General features: G+C 39.7%; 1 protein-coding gene across 7 annotated transcripts in view; it reads right to left on the bottom strand.

The window, feature by feature from the left end:
* Nucleotides 1-24,244, bottom strand: part of CARD19 (caspase recruitment domain family member 19) — a 54,161-nt gene that overhangs the window by 651 nt on the left and 29,266 nt on the right. For 2 of the 7 annotated variants that reach the window (XM_016424313.2, XM_007499672.2), the window contains exons 2-6: nt 23,450-23,592; nt 12,002-12,155; nt 3,932-3,991; nt 2,969-3,040; nt 1,425-1,493 (exon numbers count right to left, since the gene is read on the bottom strand). In XM_016424313.2, the coding sequence (XP_016279799.1) occupies nt 1,425-1,493; nt 2,969-3,040; nt 3,932-3,991; nt 12,002-12,155; nt 23,450-23,592 (498 nt within the window). The remainder of the gene's footprint in view (nt 1-1,424; nt 1,494-2,968; nt 3,041-3,931; nt 3,992-12,001; nt 12,156-23,449; nt 23,593-24,244) is intronic. The other 5 variants (XM_007499673.3, XM_056805265.1, XM_016424312.2 and 2 more) reach the window with 3 other exon arrangements.

Below are 24,244 nucleotides of genomic sequence, written 5' to 3'. Positions count from 1 at the left end.
GTGCATCCCATGTTGGTAGGCAGTCACTTCCAATGGGCTAAACAGGGAAACAGTCTGGGTCTCCCCCTTTTAGAGACTGCCTGCAACAACAGAAGCATGAAGAAAACTACTCTTAGTTCTGGCGTAAATTTTGGGGAAGAGGAAACCTGGGATATGGGAAAGGAGCAGCTAATGAGTGAAACATCAAACTGATTTAAATCTCCTAACTACGGAGGGGAAGCTTGTAGTAGCTCTTCTTACTGCCCCCAAATTTAGGCTTGTCATTATTTGTATTGGAGAGCTTTGGCTCCCATTGAGCACAGGTGGAATCCCCTGGAAGATAGAAAGTGATGTGTTGAAACACTCACCAGGTTAACCAAATTTTCATCTAAAAGTTTTCCAGTGATTTATAAGGCACTGAGAAAAACTCAAGAAGAGAAATCTTTTATAGGTAAATGCTATCCAATGGCATTAATCCAACTCAATACTTAGAGTGTCCCATTCTCTGGGAAGCCTTGATATGGAGCAGATAGTGCAGACCTGGTCCTCCTTTATTTCTGGTATGGCTAGAGAATCCCTCCATAATGTAAATTACTAGGAAACATGACTTATAGGAGAGCTTTGTAAAGTCCAAAGGGAGCAAAATGATTATTCACAATTATCTAAATTATCCAACTACAGCATTCAAGTATCTTAATCGAAGCTACTCAGTGCAGTTCACCAACCTTTGCTTTGTGACTAATGAGTACCTTAACTATAGTTCTAAGCACCGGGTAAAGCCCCAAATTTAGATAAGCTAAGATTCCAGTTCCTGTAGAGCTGGTGGGGGGGGGAGGAAGAATTACACATATTTAAATAGCTGGAAAACAAAATAATGACTGATCAGACCAGGAAAAGGCAGACAGAGTTACATGTGATCAAGGTAAGAGTCTACAAGGTTACATTTCTATGAGCTAATCCTGTCTCACTCAGCCTAGGGTTGCAAACTTCAAGCTGCCAGATGCATCAAGAGTGAGGTTTCTGTGGTCCTGGGTAGGATTTGGGAGCCTACTTTCATCTACTAATTTTTTATATATGCATTTATTCAATTTCAGTCACCATGCCTCCCCTCCCCCATTGTTGGTCCATTTTTTGGGGGGGTCTTTTTATTTTTATTTTTTTAGAACTGAAAACTTTTATTTAATTGATTTAGAATATTTTCCCATGGTTACATGATTCATATTTTTTTCCTCCCCTCCTCACCCCCACCCCCATAGCCAATGAATAATTCCACTGGGTTTTACATATGTCATTGATCAAGACCTATTTCTATATTATTAATATTTGCATTAGGGTGATCGCTTAGAGTCTATATCTTGGGGGATCTTTTTAGTAAGGTACCCACAAATGTTGTGTTGTTCTCTTCCCTTTAGTGACTTAATCCAGTCATTTATTTATTCACTCACTCGAATGCCTTTGGCACCTACTGGGTACCCAGCACTCTCCTAGACGCTTCAAAACTTGCTGCCTGCAGACTGATAGGAAAACCAAGTTAGAGAGACCCAGAATTAGAGTTGGGAGGGACCATAGTGATTGTTTGGTTCAAATTTTCCACCGAGGAAAGATGTCTCTTCTGTATATAGGGCACAGTTCCTGGCTTCTTGTCTCTAAAGATTGCTGGCAGTAGTCACATGACTAGCCTGTTCAATTAAAAAAACAGTATTCCCGTGTGATTGGAATGATCAAGCCTGGGGACTATGGGTAGAGAATACTGCATAGATTATCATACCAGTTTTCAGGCTGGTTAGTTTTATTAAACTGTTTCCCACCCCACTTTATCCCAGTTAAAAGAGATGTCTCTCTTGGGAGGAAAGGGACAAGGGAGATATTGGGAACGGAAGGTGAAATAGAAGTAAAAGATAGCAATATTTTTTCTTAGGTTTTAAAAAGAAGTCAGCACTCCTCCCTACAGGATCTGCATACACACCTACCACCAGCAGTGGTACTAGAGATACCTGGCGAACCCTGCAATGTACAGAGATGTCATTAGGGAAAGAGGAAAGCATTGCTTCATCTCATCAAGTCTCAAGCTCTGATTCACTTATCTAAATCATGCCAAAATTTCATTTCATCTCAGAAAATGAGATGAAGGCTATTTTTAGTTTTGTGCATGTTGTTTTGCAAGCAGCTTTGCTGGGTGAGTTCCCATTGAAGCGATGACCCTGGTCCAGCACTAAACAATAAAGGAGGCTAGAGCCCATCACCAGCCTGACTGTGTTTGTCCTGAAGGTCACCTTTCCATTCTGATATCTTTTGACCTTCTGATCTCCCAATCTTCATACCTGTGGGTTTGGGCCACATTTCTAGAGACTGACTATTAGGGAGTGAGGAAACTATAGGGAGGACTATATGTGGAGCAAGGAAAACAAGAGGGACTTGACAAACTAGAATTTTTTTTTAATTTGGAAAATTTTAATTTAGAATATTTTTCCATGGTTTCATGATTCATGTTCTTTCCCTCCCTTCCCCCAACACCCTCCCATAGACAACGTGCAATTCCACTGGGTTTTATATCTGTCATTGATCAAGACTTATTTCTACATTATTGATAGACAAAGGAGAATTTAAAAGGATGAGGACATTGCATTTCTGTAGCCCAAGTGTTATGGGGGAGCCATTCTAAGGGTTTCATTTGGCTGGTGCATAGGTTGTCCTTTGTGCCTTACTGCAAAGGTCTAGACTAGGGGGCTCTTTTGGCACTGATTCTGTGTCCTGTGAATACCATGCAAAACCAGAAGGTTCTTTCACTGCTAGGATGATAGCACAAGATCCCTGCAAACTGGCCATCTGTTTTGTGTCTTCATGACTCACTGCCTGTTTGGATGCGCTCTACAGCATAACTTTGTATATATGGATGCCACAGTGATGTAGCAGTGCCTCATCTTTACATAGGACTTTAAGGTTTCATAATAAAATATGAGAGAAATCTTATTGCAGTATTCCATCTTACCTGGGGAGCAGTAATAAATCAAGAAGGCTAGTCCTGCTGCCACACTGAAACAAGCAAGAAAAAACATGGGACCTGAAAGGGAAAGGGAAAGGCATCAATAAGATGTCATTTGGGATTAATCCGGCATGAAATGGCCTTCTCCTTACACAGAGAGAAAGAATCAAAATGGAGAATCACACACGGTCAGTATGGACTGAATCACAAGAAAGAATGAGGCTCAGAAGTCATAGACATGCATGCATTTTCTATTGGGGAAAAATACATTCATAGTGGAACAAGAGACAAGACTGGTACAAATGCAAGCTTTTGAACAGAAATTGTTCAGCGTGGGAAAGTGATGGGCACAAATTTAAAGGCCAGAATGGAACTGGCTGAAAATCTGGCCCCTTCTATTTAGGCAATGCAAAAGCAAAGTAGGAACAAACCCAAACCCAAACGACAGGAATATTCCAAAGTGGGGAAGATAGTGGGCGACATGTGGAGTATAGACAGCTTCCTCCTTCTTGCCTCTCCCAGTCTTCCTCTTCCAAACCCACAAGATGAATAAAGGAAGCTGCCCATTTCACGCACTATGAGACAACATTTGAGGCTGGGCTGACAGGAGGGGGGAAAGAAATAAGCTGGTCTATTGAATTAATTTTTCCAAAATGTAATTAACATCCCAATTTAGTTAACTGGTTTAGAGTTTTACTCTATCCCCTCCAAAAAGGCACAGGAAGTCCACCCAGTATCTATTTTGAATATATTTTATCCGTTTGGAGAAAGCTTTGTTTTCTGGAAAAGCAAAGAATATAGATGGCTGTGAAAAATTATGAAGTTTCCTGTTATTCAGGAATAAATCAAAACCCAGAAGAAGCAGCTTCCCATCACCATGGTGACTGGCACCATAGAAAGTACATGGAGAGGTAGATGGAGATGAAGAACTTAGTGGATGCCCTCCAAGGGGCTGATAGTTTTATTTACCCCTGTCATTTAGATTATATTTCTCCTTGTCAAGGTCTAGTTCTGTGGAATCTGAGGTTTCTAGAAATAAAATAATACACCAACCATTAGTTTGGAACTTGAAGCAAAACATGCACTTTGGTATCAAGTTATGCAATAGTGAAAGAAAATCATTACTTTACCAATGCAGATTAAGCATCACATGAATAACTCTCATTTTAAAGATACATCAATAATGTGATATGCTGATGTGTGTGTGCAGGTGTACAGAAAGTCTATTATATGTTTTTCATGATAATACATGTATAACCCAGATCAAATTGCTTATCAGTGATAGGAGGGAGGAGGAAGGGAAGGGAGGGAAACAATTTGGATTATATAACTTCAGAAAACTTCTGTAGACATCTGTTATTACGTATAATTGATGAAATCAAAAATCGCTTTTTTTAAACCCTTACCTTCCGTCTTAGAATAAATACTGTGTATTGTTTCCAAGGCAGAAGAGTGGTAAGGGCTAGGCAATGGGGGTTAAGTGACTTACCCAGGGTCACAAAGCTGGGAAGTGTCTGAGGCCAGTTTTGAACCTAGTCCCTCCAGTCTCTATGCCTGGCTCTCAATCCATTGAGCTACCCAGTTGCACCCCCTCTCTTTTTTTTTTAAAGTTTGTATTATTTTAAGAAAGTTGAGTCCTAGAATTTTCCTTTCTGCTGTATTCCTCATATTTCGAAACTAAGGACTCCTCTACAATGAAAATTATGCTAAAATTCAATTTTAAAAACATTTATTAAGTCCCTAATGTGTGCAAGATGATGAGAAGCAACATAGTACAAGGGATGGAGTCGGGAAGATCTGAGCTCAAATTCTGTCTGGATATACAACTGTGAATGTGACACAACTTCTTTGTGCTTCTGAGCCAACTCTTTAAGACAAGACATTTGTAAATTGATATGAAATTTAGAGGTCTGTTTCCACCCTCGGAATCTGCCACAGAGACGAAATTCCAGGCCTGGATCAAAAAAAGGTATAAAGCACTATGCTATTTGAAGGTAATACATATACAAAAATGAAATAGTCTCTGCCCTTCAGAAGCTTACATTCTATAGGTTCTAACACTCTGAAATAACAGGAAGCATGTTCATCAGAAAGGAAGTAGAAAAACAACCTAATGCACTAGAGCAATTAAGCATTTTGGCACCTTGTCTCCAATGTTTAGAGTCCAGATCATGGGCTAGAGAGCCTATGGATAGATAACTGTGCAAATATAAAAAAAAAAAACTGAGCCTCAGACCAGGAGACAAGGTAGTTTGTCAAGCTTGTGCCTAAGTGAAAATCAGAATTATAAAAGACATTAGTAAACAGAATTGTATAGAGATTAGTATTGCCCATCCTGGGCAGCGAGGTAGTACAGTAGGTAGAGTAATAGACCTGGAGTCAGAAGATTAATCTTCTTGAGTTCAAATATAGCCATGGATAATTATTAGTGGTGTGACCCTGGACAAGTCACTTAATCCTGTTTACTTCAGTTCCCTTACTTATAAAATGAGTTTGAGAAGGAAATGACAAACCAATCTGGTATATTTGTCAAGAAAACCCCAAATGGAGTTGGAAAAGTTGGACATGACTGAAACAAATGAAAAATAAAAATTGCCTGTCTTAAGGTGGGGCTTGGTCAGATGATATCAAAACAACCACACTGCACAGAACATCTATAAAACTCTCTAACTTCTGTTGTAACCACACCTGGATTCTGCCCATAGTGTTTTTGTACAAATCAACTGTCCAAAAGTTTTGGAATCCACTTTTGGCACATTTTCCAATAAGAAGAAATGGGTAGAAACTCTTTACAGAAAGCACATGTCAAATAATTCCCTACAATGGAATCGATTATACACCCTACTGGCGTTACTGGCAAAAGATTTCTAGTTGGTTTTGTTGGTCTTAATCCATTGAGGAAATCTGATTCTTTGAACTATGGACTTATAGACCTCGAATAAGCCAACCTCTCTCCAGGTTCATCCATCACAGGAGGATACAGACTACCAATTCTCTCTCCAACCCAGCCCTTCACCAATGGGGCCAGAAGGTTGTAGTCAGTCCCCTCCAGAAGACACTGACCCTGTTTAAGAGATTTTTCTGTTTGAACAGGGTATGAACATGGGCTCTGGTGGGGTACAGAATCCAGAGGAGAACAGATAAGCCTTCCTTTTTTCTCTCTTGGACAGGCCCCTGTAAAAATTAAATTATGTTTCTAGTAATAAAAATATATTTTATGAGGTTTATTAAGGATTATTAGAAATCAAGGATACAAAATAAAAACCACATGCCCATGGCTGATTAGCCCATTCAAAATCCCAGAGCTTAGTTTACCACTAAATTTATTACATCATTGCAATGGCAGAGAAGAGAGTGTGGGAGGAGTCACTGCCAGTTAAATACCAATTGTGATCTCGCCAACCTGGGGACTCAGGTGAGATTATAGGGAATTCTGGGAAATACCAACAACTTCTGGGGATTGAAGTCTGGGGTTCAAAATCTCCATTTTTACACCCCTACAGGGCAGAGAGCCTTCATAAGGAGGCTCCCAATACCAGGTATTTCAAAGGAGGCAGATAAGATACCTCTCAAATCTTCCAACAACAGGCATGTTGCCATGACTCCACCCTTAGCCTAACTCTGCAGTGACATTCCTGGGACTATAGCTGACACAGGCTTTGAAGCTCTCTTACACGAAGAAGTGAAAACTCCCCTGAGGAGCAATATTTCCCCAAATGACGCTGATCAAAGACTTGCAGTGGATAAATATAACCCCTTGATCCTCTAACAAGTCATACTAGAATGAATCCTGAAGCACACTGACATTATTTGAAATATTTGTGAAGCTTTGGCATTATGATGTATTATTTTAAAATACATTTTGCCATCAAGAGATTGTCTCTGTTCCTAACAGCTGGCCAATTGGGGAAAATTAAAAGGACTAATTCATCAAATGGGCCTAAGATTATTTCCTCCCCCCCCCAACATTTATACACTGAAGAGATGAATCTGAGGAGAGAAAACAGTCACTTTCTCCTTTTGAAGCTCATGTAATTAGAAGAAGGGGAATGAATGTGTGACTTGGCCTCACCAAACAAACAAAAATCACACACACACAAAACTCAAAAAAACAATTTTATGATCCTCAATTAAGAAGTTTTTAATCACTTTATTTATTTTTTTTAAAAAAACACCCTTACCTTCTGTCTTGGAATCAATACTGTGTATTTTTTCAAGGCAGAAGAGCAGTAAGGGCTAGGCAATGGGGGTCAAGTGACTTGCCCAGGGTCACACAGCTAGGAAGTATCTAAGGCCACATTTGCATCTAGGACCTCCCATCTCTAGGCCTGGCTCTCAATCCACTGAGTCACCCAGCTACCCCTTTTTAATTACTTTAAAATGCTCGCAAAAGACAGGGAACAGCTAAATGGCTCAGTGGATTAAAAGTCAGATATAGAGATGGGAGATCCTAGGTTCAAATGTGGCCTCAGATACTTCCTAGCTGTGTGACCCTGGGCAAGTCACTTAACCCTGATTGCCTAGCCCTTAACACTCTTCTTCTTGGAATCAATACACACGGTTAATTCTAAGACCGAAGGTAAAGTTTTTTTTTTTGTTTTTTTTTTAAGGCTATAGGAACCTTATACTGTATATTGTCAATTAAAATTCATCACTTTTAACTTCAGTTTTCTTCCTAATTGACTTCTAATTAGAAAGCCTTTAAAAACAATTGCCTCAGTTCACAAATAAAAAAAAATTTCATGCTAATAAAATTTGAAGGTAAAAGTTTTAATTGTAAGGTTCTCCTCTTTTTATAATGCGCAAAATGAAAAAAGGAACTCTTTTTCTCTGACACTCTTAATGCTGAGAGCTATAAACAAACTAACTTTCCAATTAGAAGTAGAGCTCAGGTGACTTAGTGGGTTCAAAGTTCTCTCGCCATGGTTTTTGCAGTAGGTTCCCCCCCCTCCTACTGGGGAGGAGAGAAAAGGTTTCTCTTCTTGGGGCCACTGTCATTACATTTCTTATTCTCTCCATGAAGCCTCTTTTCAGCATACTATATGCTAAGTCAGTCAGGCATAAAATAAAATTTATTCCCCCCCAAGATATCTTCATACCAGAGTAATCTATACAAGGTCTATCCCTTGGTTCCAGGTTGAACCCGGATCTTTTGTATCCACAAACTTAGACTCAATGCTCAGATATCCTTTTCTAGCTTCCATTATGATGCCAAGTAGATAGACTTCCAGAAAGAATAAAATCTAAGACAGTATAAACATAAAGAATCATAGAATCTAGAGCTGAATATCAATTCAATAAGCATTAAGTGCCTACTACATGTGCAAGGCCCTGGGGATATAAAGGCAAAATGAGAGGCAGCATGGTGTCATGGATGGGTTCTCAGATGCTTCTTAGCTGTGTGACCCTAGGCAAGTCATTTAATCTCTGTGCCACAGTGTCTTCATTGGTAAAATGAGAGAGTTGGACTCAATGGCTTCTAAGAGCCCTTCTAGCTTTCAATCTATGATCTTATCAGTTCTTGCTGAAGTAACTAATGTTCTGCTGGGGATGCTACACTACAACATTTACCTGGAGAAGTAAATGTAAGATAATTTAGGGAGGAAGGGAGTATTAATAACTAGGGGGAATAAAAAAGGTTTCCCACAGAAGGGAGCACCTGAAATGAGCTCTGAATGAGGCTAAGGATTTTAAGGGATGAGAAGAGCTCTTAGGGACCATCTTGTCCAATTCCCTCATTTTATGGAGGCCAAAACAGAGAACCAGAGGCCTTCCGAGGGCATAAAGGGAGTAAGCAACAGCGCCAATACTTGAACCCAGGTTCTCTGATAACAAATCCAGAATGGTTTCCACTATGTCATCTAGTCTAATAACAATGATAATCATGACAACCAGTATTTATAGCTCTTTAAGTTTTGCAAAGCACTTTATGAATATCATTTTATCTTTACAATTACCCTGGGAGGCAGGTGCCATTATTATTCCCATTTTACAATTGAGAAAACTGAGGCAGAGATGAAATGCTACATGCAGGGTCATACTGTAGGTATCTGAGGATGCATTTGAACTCATGTCTTCTGATTCTAGGGCTAGCTATGTTTCCACTGCCCTCCCAAATTGCCATAGCACAGGAGTCTCATTCCCTTTTATTTTTTGGTCAATTATAGGAACGTTATTGACCTTCAAAGAATCAGAAGACTTAATAAAACATACTACTACAATTGCATGGGCCTTTAAGTGCTCTTGGATCATTATTAACATCAGTTGCCATTTGCTCAATTTCCAAGTTTGGAGATGTCCAGAAGATTCATCTCTCTACTCTCTTTAAGGAATTTCTTCCTCCTCTTCCTCCTCATAGCAAGCACCTAAGATCTGCAAACTGACCCACAAAATCTGTTATTTCATTTGATTATTTCATGATAATACCCAACCATGCAGATGACTCTTCCTATTGTCTCTCTAGGTCTGATCTCCCTATTGAGCTCTAATCTCCTATTTCCACCAGCTTGATCCACATTTCTAAGGTTACACATCTAAGAAAGAACTTCTATTTTCTTTCCCCAAATCTTCACTCCTCTTTCCTACTTCCTCATTTCTATTAATGGCAACACGATTTCCCCTTCTTTCCCAGCCTTAGAATCTCAGTCATCTTTGACTCATCCTTCCCCTCATCCACCATGTCTAGTCACCAAATCGTTTGCCCTTTCTCTGCCATTAGTTTCATATTTTCCACTCTTACCATCACCACTGTAGCTCAGACCCTTATTGTTTTACACTTGGCTTACTTTAACAGATCCTAAACTGGTCTCCCTGCATTCAGTTTCTCCATATATAATTTATCTTTCACAAAAAACATCGTTACCTTCCCTATAGTGCCACTATAATTATATCATTCTCCTGCTCAAAAATCTTCAATATCTCCCTGTTGCTTATAACCTAGTCTGAACTCCTTAACCCAGCATTTAAAGTCCTCCATAACTGTCCCCCCAGCCTACATCTCTTCAGTTTCGTTGTCTGTAAAAAGGGAGAAAAATGTCTACAAGGTGATCTGAGAGGTAGCTCTGGTCACCCTGTAGAAAAAATTGCAAAGAAAGGGCCAGTCTGTATTGGGAGAGGGAGTTTCTTCATCCAGGGATTCCTTACACCAGTGAAATCACAGGTCCAGTCCCTATACTTATCCCTAAAGTAAAGTGAGATAAGCTGTGTTTACGGCAAAGAGGAATTAAATCATGTTCTGTTACCCGCTTGGGCATTGCTTGGAATGACCTCAGAGTGGATCAGTTAAGGCCTCATCAGTTCTTACAGAGCCCCAGTATACCAAGGTTCTCCTATCTCCTTCCAGAAGCTCATTTCTTTTTTTTTTAATTAAAAATTTTAATTTCAAAAATTGTTCCTTGGTTACAAAAATCATTTTATTTCCCTCCCTCCCCTCCCCCACCCCTCCCATAGCCAATGCGTAGTTTGACTGGGTATTGCCTGTGTTCTTGATCAGAACCTCTTTCCAGGTTGTTGGTATTTGCAATAGGATGTTCATTTGGAGTCTATTTCCCCATTCATATCTTCTTCGACCTATGTCATTAAGCAGTTGTTTTCTTTAGTGTTTTACTCCCATAGTTTTTCCTCTGGATATGGATAGTGTTTTTTCTCCTGTACCCCTCTAGGTAGTTCGGAAGCTCATTTCTTAAATGAATAACACTGGGGGAAAAGAAGTAAGATGGAATGTAAGGTGTCGCACCCTCCCGGTGCAGGAGGTTGTCGCTCTAGGTGAAGAACCTGAAAAACAGCCCCGTGGGTTACACTCTATACTTCAGACAACAGCAGTGACATGAGTTGTCTCAGTGGTATGATATTCCAGGAATATAATTAGGCTGATGTAGTGATGTCTTATTGGCCCTGGGACTATATTCACACGGTTGTGTGATACGCACTGTTGAACACAGTGCTGGACCCTTTTTGGATTTGTAGCTGAGCAACAAGGTGGTTCAGTGGATAGAGTGCTGAGCCTAGAGTCAGGAAGATCTGAGTTCAGATCCAGCCTCCGAAGATGTGTGACCCTGAGCAAGTCATTTAACTTCTCCCTGCCTCAGTTTCCTCATCAGTGAAAAGAGAATAAGAATAGCACCTATCCCCCAGAATTGTTCTGAGGACCAAATAAATATTTGTAAAGTGCTTTGCAAACTTAAAGAGCTATTTAAATGCTAACCATTAACTCATGACATAGCAAAGATGTTGGAACAAGGGAAGCAATAGGTTTAACTATGAGAATAGATAACTATGTAGGAATGCTGTAGGTAGGATTCTTATATAGGATCAGCCACAGCTCAGGGATCTCTTAGGCCCCTCATCAGGGATATTATAACTGCAGAGCTAAGGAAATATTTTTGTACTGCTAGATCTCCCGTTCATATGTATATGTGTGTATGCGCATGAGTGTGTTTATATATAGCATACTATATATAGTATACCAGGTTGTCTGTTTCCTCATGATATTTTTACATGTAAAGAGTGATCCAGATGTTTCCTTTATGTCATTAAATTCTACCCAGAATTAACTGAAAAGGAATTCTCAACATTAAAAAGGAAACTAGACAGGACTCAGCTACCTTTTCACTTCAGAGTACCATGGACCAATGTTAAATTAAGCACGCTAGACCCCAAAGCACAGACCTAATACCTCCTAGTTCCTGATTCTCATCAGTCAACTCAAATACTAAACTCCAAACAACCTGAATTCTCTTAGCTTGTTCCAAACCTAGAATTTCTTCCAATGTGACTCCTGCATTTATCCCTCCCAGAAGCACCGTGGAGAAGACAGATGGCTTATATACAAAGCATCCACAGGAGGGCAACAGGGCAAGCAGGTCAAGTCAAAAGAAATATCTCTTTTGGCTGCTTTGACATCCAGGGAATTAAAAAATAAGTGGATTTGCAACAATGGCAAGTAAACAGGTTAAAAAAAACTACACATAGTTCTTAAGCTAAATGTAAATGTTCGAAACATGGTAGCAGCTAAATTCAACTTCGATGGCTTAAACTTACTCATGGCCTTCCTGCTTGGCAGGCTGCCGTACAGATGTTGGGCATTGATGTACAGAGCCCTGTAGAATTCTTGGCAGTCTCTTTCACCTTTCCTCTGCAGGTGAGTCAGGAGGTCAGATAAACGTATTCGAAGAGATGTTTTGGGGTTCCGGAACTGAAAGTCAGAAAGAATGATTAGGATAGAGGCTGAATTCAAAACCTACATTCACAATGTAGCCAGAGTCAACATAATATATACCACATGGTGCTCTTTATAGAATCCTGAAGTCAAAAGATCTGAGTTCAAAGCCAGCTTCAGGAGCTTAACCTGCTGTGTAATCCTGGAGTTAGGTGGTACAGTGGATAGAGGACCTGGCCAGGAAGGGATAGAATACCAGCCAGGAGTCAGGAGGGCTCACCTTTCTGAGTTAAAATCTGGCCTCAGACATTTACTAGCTGTGTAACTCTGGGCAAGTCGCTTAATCCTGTCTCAGTTTCCTTATCTGGAAAATGAGTTGGAGAAGGAAATGGCAAACCAGTCCACTGTCTTTGCCAAGGAAACCCTCAAAAGGGATCATGAAGAGTCAGACATGACTAAAAAAATGTCTGAACAACAACAAAAATGTCTGGGCAAGTCACTTCACCATTGTATGCTTCAGTTTCCTCATCTGTAAAATGGGAATAATAATAGCAGCTGTCTCCCAGAATTGTTGGGAGGATAAAATGGGATGATATATATTTTTTTAAAACACTTACCTTCCATCTTGGAGTCAATACTGTGTACTGGCTCCAAGGCAGAAGAGTGGTAAGGGCTAGGCAATGGGGGTCAAGTGACTTGCCTAGGGTCACACAGCTGGGAAGTGTCTGAGGCCAGATTTGAACCTAGGACCTCCCATCTCTAGGCCTGGCTCTCAGTCCACTGAGCTACCCAGCTGCCCCCAGGGATGATATTTTTAAAATGATTTGCAAACATTGAAGTACTCTATAAATGCTAAATGATGATGATGAAATGGCCAGGGATGAATAGGTTATGGCTGGAGAGAATGCCCATATTGAGGAGACTACAGAGCACCAAAGTATCAAATTATTTACAGCAGCTCACATTTCTATGGTGCTTTGAGATTTACAGAATGTTTTGCTCACAATAATCCTGACAGGTAGGTTTTATCATTTTGATCATCTTTACTTAATGACTGAGAGAATGAGGTCCAGCATGGTAAAGTAATAAGAGTAATATGTCTTCTGTCATATACTGAGGGACTGTTAGAGTTGGGCCACAAACCTAAGACTTCTGATTCTGGTGTGGTAGAAAGAATACTCTATTTGGAGTAAAGGACCAGAGTTCAAATCCTCATCATTCTGATGTTTGCTGCCTGTGTGAATCTGGATGAATCACTGACTCAGGTGCACTGGAACTGGCTGGTACTGTTAATTTTTGCCAAATTTTCAGTGTGATCCTTTATACCTTGGAAATTGGCAAACACTATAAATCAAGATTTGGTTTATTCTTTTCTTAATTGTCTAGACTTAAGAAAGCAATGGAGAAAATGTTAATAATGCAAATTAAAAAATTTAAGTGTGAGGGGCAGCTAAACATCAGGTCTGGAGATGGGAGGCCCTGGGTTCAAATTTGACCTCATATTTTTCCTAACTATATGACCCTGGGCAAGTCACTTAACCCCAAGTGCCTAGCCCTTATTGATTTTCTGCCTGGGAACCAATATTTAATATTGATTCTATGACAGAAGGTAAGGTTTTTTTTTTTTAAATGTCATGTGTAAATCTTCCCCCTCCCTCAAGAGCTGGTTTTTAAACATTTATCAGCACATTACTGCATTTTACCTCTCTGGGCCTTTGTTTTCTCATCTATAAAGTGAGGGCACTGGACTAGGTGATCTCTTAGGTCCCTTCTGGTTTTGAAACCTGTGATTCCAGGGCTGGCATTTGTTCGCCTATAAATGATTCCTTTTAGCATAAGTACTGTTCACCACCTTGGTCAGTTAACTCAAGGGGCTCCTTATTATCTCCATGATAAAATGAAAATTCCTCTGAAAGCCATTTACAACCTGGCTCCAACCTCACTATCCAAGCTTCTTGTTGTATTACACTCTTTTCCACACTCTGTTGTACAACCAAACTGTTCCTTTTGCTGTTCCTCACACACAATGCTCTGTTTTCCATCCTCATGCCTTAGGACAGGCTATCTCCGGTGCCTGGAATGCACTCTCTCTTTTCCTATGGGCCTTAGAATCTCTAGGCTTCTCAAAGCTCTTCCTTTCTTGATTCTCTTCTTGGCCTATTATCTGCAAGTATTCTTGCAGATTCTGAATTTATTTCATTTTGTCCATATTTTGCAAATGCTTTTAGATGTCATATCCATTATTTCCCTGGACTGAATGTAAATTTCTTGTGGGCCATGTCTCATTCATTGTTTTTCTATCCTCAGCACAAAGGACAGTGGTAGGACTCTGTATCTGCTCCTCTACCTAGTTTCAACTCCACTTAAGAAGATGCCCCTTCCAGGATAATTTCATCTCCTCTAATCTTACTACCAAGAGGTTAATCAAGTTGAATAACAGCACTTCCCTCAGCCTCCCCTCCTTCTGATTGGAGGGCAGAGTACCAAACTCCTCCTAATGCCTTCTTTTATAGAAGGAAGAAACTGGACTCTCAGTTCACCCCACTTTGCATCTGTTGTTCTGCCTGGTTTCAATTCTAAGAAATGAGGTCTCCTGTCTCCTCCCCCTGTTCCCCATCTGCTTACCTGCTTCCTTTTGCCTCTTGTCTTTCACTATTAGATTGTAAGCTCCTTGACAGCAGGGTTTGTCTTTATTCATTGTATTCCTAGAGCTTAGCACATGTGCCTGGCACATGGCAGGCAATTAATAAATGTTTATTAGATTGGATTGTGGGTGCTTAATGCAAGATTGCTGATTGCTGAAAGGGCAGTGCAATTAAAGAAATTTAAGTTATACACAACTGCAATTTTTTTTCTAAGGAAATTCGTCCAAGATCCTAATTCCTCAGAGTGGCAGCAAAACTCTTTCTTATTTGCTAGATGAATGGCCTGGATAATAGTGCTATTAACTACCCAGTGTGTGGCAGCTATGACTCAAAGGAGAAGTATGAAGTTTGAATAGCCTACTCTTGGAATTAATTTGTTAAAGGTTATTTTTCAAGCACTGGAAACACTTAGATCCTGCTTTAGCATCAGAATCATCAGAATCAAGCTTGGGATGAAGAACAAGACACAAATTAAATCCGGCTGCCATGGCAATACTTTACTACCAAGAGGTCAAAAAGTTACCTTTGGAACCTGGGGTCTCAGAGAAAATAGTTCAAAGATCGCTGGCTTATTAACCCCATCATGGACCCCATCATTAACCCCATCATAGGAGTCCAATGTTATCACTTCTGTTATTGGCTCACTAAAATTACTTTTAGAAATCCACTGGGTAGGGGGCAGCTAGGTAGCTCAGTGGATTGAGAGTCAGGCCTAGAGATGGGAGTCCTAGGTTCAATTCTGGCCTCAGACACTTCCTGGCTGTGTGACCCTGGGCAAGTCACTTAACTTCCATTGCCTCACCCTTACTGCTCTTCTGCCTTGTAACCAATACATAGTATTGGTTCTAAGATGGAAGGAAAGGGGTTAAAAAAATCCACTCAGGATAGAGCTAGAAGACAAGAGTTGAAATCCTGACTTTGATATTTAAGAACTATATGAACTTGGATGAGAAACAGCCTAATTTAGAAGACAGAAGGCCAGGCTTGGAGGCCTGATGACCTGGGATTAAGCCAATCAAATAATCAATAAATATTTATTAAGTACCTACTATGTGCCAGGCACTGTGCTAAGCAATGGGAATACAGAAAGAGGCAAAAAGACAATCCCTACCTTCAAGAAGCTCACAATCTAATGGGAGAGACAGCATGTAAACAAGTATATATAAATAAGCTATATATAGGATAAAAAGGAAATAACAGAGGGAAGGCACTAGAATTAAGAGGGGTTGAGAAAATCTAACCTCCAGCACTTATTAGCTGTGTTACTTTGAATAACTCACATAAACTCTTAGTGCTCCAGAAAAATCTTTATACCTAGAATGTACTATTTCCTGACCTCGATCAATTGAAGAAGTTCTTACACTAGTAATTTCTCATTGTAAGAGTTAAATTAATATCTAATACTTCAAGTATTATTTTTATAAAGTTAATTATCTGACAAAATAGAACCACGTGACTAAGTTTATCTACCTGCTCAAAAATCCCTGCTCCACCAAAACCACCAATGGAAAGGAACTCTACCCAATTTATCTCCTGTCTATGTCAGCACATAACAACAGGAAGTAAGTGGGCTCCTGGGAATCATAGTTTTTAGGGTAACAGATTCCAATTTCACATCATATCAACAAACTTATAGTTTAAGAACTCCACCAAAAAAAATCTAGATTGGAAAAATAAGTCACTTAACTATTATAAATCTGCTTCCTCCATCAGTAATATAGGAATGTCAAAACTAGAGTGGAGTCAGGTAGACCTGGTTTCAAAAGTTGCCTCTGACCCATATTGTCTGTATAACAAGGGGCAAGTCTCTTTGTTGTTTTTTAAATTTCATTCAAAAATATTTATTAAGCACCTACTATGTACAAGACTCTAAGGGTACAAAGCCAAAAATAAAACATTTCTACCCTCAAAAACTTAGATTCTGCCTGAATGACTTATCTAAGGTTACTTCATAAATATATATACATGTACACATACATTTATTGAAGGGGCAAGTCTCTTAATCTCTTGATGCTCTGGTCAACTCTCTAAGACTAAGTTACAGACACATTATTCACTAGTGGAGAGAGTATCTACACTATTACACTGATGAAATCACAGTTCTGGACCCATCCCCACCTCTCAATCCTTGCTATCAAAAAATTGTCCTCTATGCCACATTGTTTGTAAACGTGTAATTGCTATAAAATAAGAATTATTATTCTGATTAGCTGTGCTTTTGTCTCCTGAAATAAACACATGAATACTTGCCTCTCCCTAACTCAAAGAATGTCTTCTTCCTAGTGAGTCAATTGATTTTTGCTATTTTTTGTTTTTACATTACCTCTAACTTTCTGTATGTTTACTACTTCATGTTCGGAGAACTATTGCTTAAAACAAAGAATTTAAAAAGAGGGGGAAAAGTTTAGTTTGGGGGAGCTAGGTGGCTTCAAGATAGAATACTATGCCTGGAGATGGGAGTCCTGGTTTCAAATTTGACCTCTGATACTTCCTAGCTGTGTGCCCGAGGGCAAATCACTTAACTCCAATTGTCTAGCATCTACCATTTTTCTGCCTTAGAACCAATACTTAGTATCAATTCTGAGACAGAGGTAAGAGTTTAAAAAACAAACTAACCAATCTCAACATTATATGTAATATTCTGTACTCATAGACCTCCATTTCTCCAAAGATGGGAAAGAACTAACTTTATTTCTCTTTTTTGGGGGCTAATCTTGCTCATTATAATCTCACCACAATCAATTTTAATTGTTTTATATTATTGTTCATTCCACTTAACATTATTGTAGTCTTTGTGGATATTGTTTTTCTGATTCTACTTTGTATCAGTTCTGATAAATCTTCCTATACTTCTCCGTATTCATCATTTCATACAAAAAATAATGTTCCATTACATTTATAAATTGTAACTTGTTTAACTATTCCCCAAATGATGGTCATCTACTTTGTTTCAGTTATTTGCTACTACAAAAAGTATCACTAGGGCCAGTGAGGTGGCTCAGTGGATTGAGAGCCAGATCTGGAAATGGGAGGTCTTGAGCTAAAATCTGACTTCCAATACTTTTTAGCAATGTGACTTTGGGCAAGTCACTTAACTCCAGGTTCCTAACCCTTACCATTCATCTGGCTTGGAAATGATGCCTAGAAAGGAAGGGTTTAAAAAAAAAAGTATCACCATAAATATTTTGGTGTGGATGGGACCTCTTTGTCACTTACATCTTTGGGATATATACATAGCAGTGGGATCTCTGGGTCAAAGGATGTAGACTTTTAGTCATTTTCTTAGCCTAATTCCAAATTGTTTTCCAGAATAACTGGACCGCTACGCAATACCAACAACAGTATATCAACATATCCATCTTTCACAGTCTTTCCATCATTGATTATTTTCATCTTTTGTCATCTTGGCCAATTTATGGGTGTGTAACATAGCCTTTATAATAGACTAATATTAAGAAAGAAAGCAAAGACTCTTGGGTAGCAAACTGAGACTTGGGTCCAAGTCTCACCTCTGACCTATACTGGTTTTGTGATGCTAGAATAAAGTCACTCGAGCTTTCAGTGCCTCCAGGCAACTCTCCAAGACTCTAAATTGCAGAAATATTGGCAATCTGCACCGCTATAGGGAATCTCCTCACCAGGAATTGCATACACCATTGAAGTGATAGGTTTGGACCAGAAATAAACGAGACCAGTAATTTTCTGTTCAGTTTCTATCCAGTTATAAGCATCACTGTCACTTTAAATCTCATTAATTGGAATGGTTTCCAATAGAAACCAATTAGTTGCTAAGTACTGAAGAGAGAAATCAGATTAACAAGTCTGATCTTTAACTCCTGGGGGCCCAGCAAAACGTTGGGTCAGACAGGCTTCCTGCCAGGGTTGGAAGAGAAGTTGTGGTTGCTTTCCTCCTCAGGCAGAGAGTAAGAGCAAAGAAGGGCAAAGGTCTAGCAGCTGGAGAGACAGAAGTGGGACACGCTGAACGCTTCAGAAAGTAGAGCAATGCTTAGGCTTTCTGCTACCTTCTTAGAGAATCAGAAGGGAGCTCATCAAACTCTAGAGGGGGAATGCCAAAAAAAAAATTAAGAAGAACTGGGCTGTAAACATTGCTCATGAGGGAAATGAGCCCTGGGTCACTGTGGAAAAGTGCTAGAATGAAGTCATTCGCCAGGAGTGAAGTAGCAGCTCTCTCACCTACCAGCTCTTTGAATGTGAACACAACTTCCCTATGCCTCAGCTTCCCTGTCTATAAAATGGAAGTTTTTACATCATCCACATAAGGTTGCTGTTAGAAAAACACTTTCTTTAGTTTGTTTTGTTTTTAATAGAATTTATACACAAGTATCCCAAATCCTCTTCACTCTCCCTCCATCACAGAAGGTATCATCTGGGAGGCAGACTTGTTCATAAAAATTAAGTTTTTCATGTTTCCATCTTTCGGTTCTTTCTCTGAAGAGAATATTCACAATTTCTTCTTTCAGTATCAGCTCTGTAGCTGTGTATGATATTCTTTTGGTTCTACTCATTTCACTAGTTGTTACTCGATGTAGTTCTTTCCAAGTTTGTTTGTTTTTAAACTGGTCTTCTTTCTCATCATTTCTTATGGCACAGTAAGTATTCTATTACAATTGTATACCATAATTTGTTTGACCATTTCCCAAATGATGGGCATTCCCTCAATTTCCAATTCTTTGCCACTACAAGGAGAGCTGCTGTGAATGTTTTGGAACACGTAAATTCTTTCCTTTTTCCCCTGATCTCCTTGGAAAATAGACCCAGCAATAGTATTGCTGGATCTATGGGGATATGCCATTTTATAACTCTCTGGATATAATTCCAAATCATACTCCAAAAGGGTTGGATCAGTTCACAGCTCTACCAACAGTGTATTAGTGTGTCCATTTTTCCACATCTCTTCCAACATTTGTCATTTTGCCCTTTTGTCATTTTAGCCAAACTGATGGGTATGAGATGATGTCTCAGAATTGTTTGGTTTGCATTTCTCTAATCAGTAGTGATTTAGAGCATTTTTTTCATATCCTTATATATGTCTAGGAAAGCACTTCTAAAAAATTATTGAAATCTATTGTTATATCACCTACCTTTCCCAGGAAACCAAACAACTAGAAATGAATCCTGTGAAATTTTCATTGACCAAGGTTGGACCCAATTCCTTGTAGAAGTAGGGGTCCATAGGTGTGGAGCTCTACATATGCATCAGCCTTTTTTGATAATGTTAATTTTGCTGAACTTTTTCCCCCTTCCTTTTTAAAACTTTTTATTATAAGGGAAGGGGCAAGTAGAAGGATATAATAGGTGATATAAGAACTAAAAATATCAATTCAATTATATTATTTAACAAAATAATCACAAAATAAAACAAAGCCTCAAGGCTCCCCACTTCAATCCATCCTCCACTCAACTGACAAAACAGCTAAAGTATAGATCTGATTATGTCTTGCCTTTCCCCTACTCAATGAACTCTGTTGGCTCCCTATTACCCTCTTCTGCCCCCCATCCCCACTCCAATCAATTCTAAATTTCTCTGATTGGCAATTAGGGCTCTTCCCAACTTGGGCCCTTCGTATTTTTCCAGACTTTTTATAAATTACTTCCTCACGCTACAGATCAATCATATTGGCCTGTGGACTCCTCCCCTGCCAAAAGATTTAATCTACTGTCTTCATGTATTTGCATTGGCTATCATCCATGCCTGGAATACCCTATCTCCTTAACTCCACCTATTAGCTTCCTGGTCTTCCTTTAAGGTTCAGCTTAAATCCAATCTTCTATTTAGGGGGCCTTTCCCAGTCCTCAGACCTGCCAGTGCCTTTCCTCCTGAAATTACCTGCCAAATACTCTTTGTCTTTGGTAGGCACATAGTTATGTACATGTTGTTCCCCTGGAACCCTTTTTTTTTAATCCCTGGCGCTTAGCACAGTGCCTCCCACACAGTAAGTACTTAAGAAACGGTATTGGTAGATTTACAGGAATGGTTGAACAACTCAAATGTCACCATCTCCATGAAACCTTTCTGGCTTCCACAGCTAGAAAATGTTTCCCTTTTAGACATGCATTGCGCAATAGTTCTATTCCTCTTGCATATGTATCAGTGTATTTTGTATTATAATTATCTGTTTAGGTCATTCCCTTTGTCAAATGCTGAATTCTCAGCGGGAAGGGACTATGTCTTCTTTCAGCAAGTGTCATCTTCTTTCTACATGAGATATTTCTTGGATTCCCCAGCTGCTAGCGCCTTTCTTCCAACATTACCTTGTATTTATTTTGTATATACTTAAGCACTTAGGAGAGTCAACATGACATATAATGGAGAGAAGTCAGTGTCCTTGAAGCCAAAGAGTCCTGGGTTAAAGTCCCACTTCTTAGACATAGTGAGTATGTGACCCTGGGCAATTCCCTACATTTTTCACTGCTTTCTCTAGACTTCTTTTTAAGACTAAGTTGTGGGTTCAATTAGGTGACTCAGTGGATTGAGAGGCAGGCCTGGAGATGGGATGTCTTGGCTTCAGATCTAGCTACAGATACTACCTAGCCATATGCACCAGTGATAGCGAACCATTTAGAGACTGAGTGACCAAACTGCAACCCTCATGCTGCATGTGAGCTGCTCCCTTACCCCACACAGAAGAGGGAAGAAGCATTCCCACTGGGCTGCTGGGCAGAGGGGCAGGTGAGGTGAAAAATATCTTCAGGTGTGGTAGAGAGGGGCAGGAGAGCAGCCTCCTCTAGCATGTATGCCATAGGTTCATCAACATGGGTATAGCCCTTACCACTCTATTGCCTTGTAACCAATACATAGTATTAATTCTAAGATGAAAGATAAGGGTTTTAAAAAAACACAACTAAGTTGCAGAGAGGCAACTGGGTAGCAAAAGTGGATAGAGCACCAGGCCTGGGTTCAAATCTGTCCTCAGACAGTTTCTAGTTCTGTGACCCTGGGCAAGTCACTTAGCCCTGATTGCCTAGCTTTAGCCACTCTTCTGTAGTAGAATTGATACTAAAACAGAAGGTAAACATTTTTTTTTAAATGACTTGAGTTGTAGAGAAGGTGAGAACCTGCATTCGTGGATGGAATTTTCTTGCCTGTGATTTCTCTATACTAATGAAATCATAAGTCCAGTCCTTATCCCTCCCAATACTCTTGTATATGTTGTCCCCTGTAATAGAATACAAACTCCTTGAGGGGATATATATATATTTTTGGCTTATATTCCCAATGTCAACACATAGTAGAAATCTATTAAATACTTGCTGATGAAATCATCTTTGTATGCTCCAGTGCCACAAGTACTGAAGAATTGTTGCTGAAATGAAATTAAAATGGTCCCGAATTAACTTTTAGATCAAGGGCATAAATCCTAATGTCCTTACAAATAGAATTCTCCTGGCTTCTGACCATACATAGTCAATCTACTTAACTGATCAAGAGAGGTAACAGGTATGACTCTATAACATCTGGGAATCTTTCCAGCTTGGCATAAATAGGAATATTTTTACACATAGGATAATGGAAGGATAGAGGGAACACTTTATCTGTATAGTCTAAAGTGATGGAGAAAGTGTACTGTTATGGGTGATAAATAACTGTTATAGGGTAAATATTATTGGTGAAGGTCAATGAAGTTGCAGAGAGCTGTTTGGTAAACCAGTGACCTAATTTATTTTGAGAAGAGGTAGGGATAGGAAATAGGAGATCTTAAAGTCTAAATCCTAAACTAAAATCTCTAAATAACCCTATTTCTAACTGCCTTTCTTGGCAGGATCTTCTTGCCCAGCTAAGCAGGCCTAACTCTGGCCTACTCTGCCTAACTTATATTAAATTCCCTAACTATCTTAACTACTAATTGATGAACATTAGTTAATAATTCTTTAACTTCTCCAACCCAGTATCTGGAAACAAACTGTCAGAAGTGACTGTCAGAATTTCTTGACAGAGTCACTGACACCCCAATGATCTCTCCTAAGCCAGAGAGAAGGATCTTCTTAATTGAAATTTTCTCCCTTTTATCCTTGGTCTCTTAAAGTGATGGAGGGTGAGAGCTATCTGCTCTGCCTCTTAAAGAGACAGAGGGAGATTTTACAAAACTCCCAACCTGTCAGATACTGTCTCCTAAGAAACAGTGGGAGATTAACAGTAGTGTTCTGCAATGAGACTCTTATCACCAAAGGTGGGGCCAACCAGAGAAGAGCTCACCAGGGTCCAGCTTTTGGGGATGGGAAGTAAGCATACCCTAGGACCATAATGGCAAACCTATGGTACACATGCCAAAGATGGCACACGGAGACCTCTCTGTGGCATGTCCCTGTGGTCCATCCCTGACAGTTCGTTAATAGAAAGGCAGAGGGACTCTTGTGGAGCAGCTCCCTTCCCCCTCTCCTTTGTACCTCTTCTGATCCTCTGCACTTACTCCCTCCTCTGAGGGGAACAGTTAGGCCACTCCCCTCCTTGTCAGGGGTAAGGCTGGGGATGGTGGGGGCACTGCACACTGTCTGGGGAGGGACAGGGCATGGTACATGGTCTCTAAAAGGTTCTAAAAGGTTCACCATCACTGCCCTACAACAATGTTGTCCATAGATACAAAGTCAAGTTACAGTCCTGGAGGAAAGGAAAGATGGGGAGTAAAAAATGAAAGCAGATGCAAACATTTGTAGTAGTGCCAATACCTTTTCTGCTTCTTTGTTGGTGAGAATTTGTGGGTAAAATCGATTTAACTGGAGGATAATTTTATCAACTTGCTGCTCATTCAATCGGCCATTGCTTGTTAGAAAAGGTGTGTCTTGGACCAGTCGGTCACAGTAAGTCTGATCTGAAAAAAAAAAAGAACAAACGTACATCTTTATAAATTGTTGTCATGAGCTGGCAAAACTTGCTTTGAATGAGCCAGCTTCACCTGTTGTGAAAGGCAAACATACTGAATTGAAGCATTTGATGATTCCAAATCTCCTGAATCTCATTCCCATAGAGCCATTTCAGGGGATTAGCCTTTTGGGCTTCTAATTCCCAACATGAATAACTGGTTTGGGGACAGGAATTCAATGTAATAAGCAATTATTAGCACCTGCTCTGTGTACCAAACTGGGAAGATACAAAAGTAAACAAAATACTCCCTGCTGTTAAGGAGTTTCTAGTCTGATGGGGTTGTATCATTGCAACACATAAGTAAATAACCCTAGCACATAATTCAGTGCATCAGGGAAGCACAGTGTCCTACCTGAGGGCAAACTGGAGAAGAACCAATCCAAACTGGGATAGGGAATGGGGGAAGAAATAGACAGGACTTCTGGAGGTGGCATTTTAGCAGAGTTTGGCAGGATTTCCACAAGCAAAATAAGAGAATATTCTGGGTATGTTGGGAATAGCATAAACAAAGATACAGAGACAGGAAAACTTGAGATATGCCCGGGGGATAGAGATTAGTCTCTATTGGCTGAGACACAGACTATGTAGGAAGAAATGGA

The sequence above is a fragment of the Monodelphis domestica genome, chromosome 7, assembly GCF_027887165.1.
Source record: "Monodelphis domestica isolate mMonDom1 chromosome 7, mMonDom1.pri, whole genome shotgun sequence".
NCBI classification, from domain to species: domain Eukaryota; kingdom Metazoa; phylum Chordata; class Mammalia; order Didelphimorphia; family Didelphidae; genus Monodelphis; species Monodelphis domestica.
The sequence above is the reverse complement of the archived record's forward strand: the minus strand, read 5'-3'. Positions and strand labels throughout refer to the sequence as shown.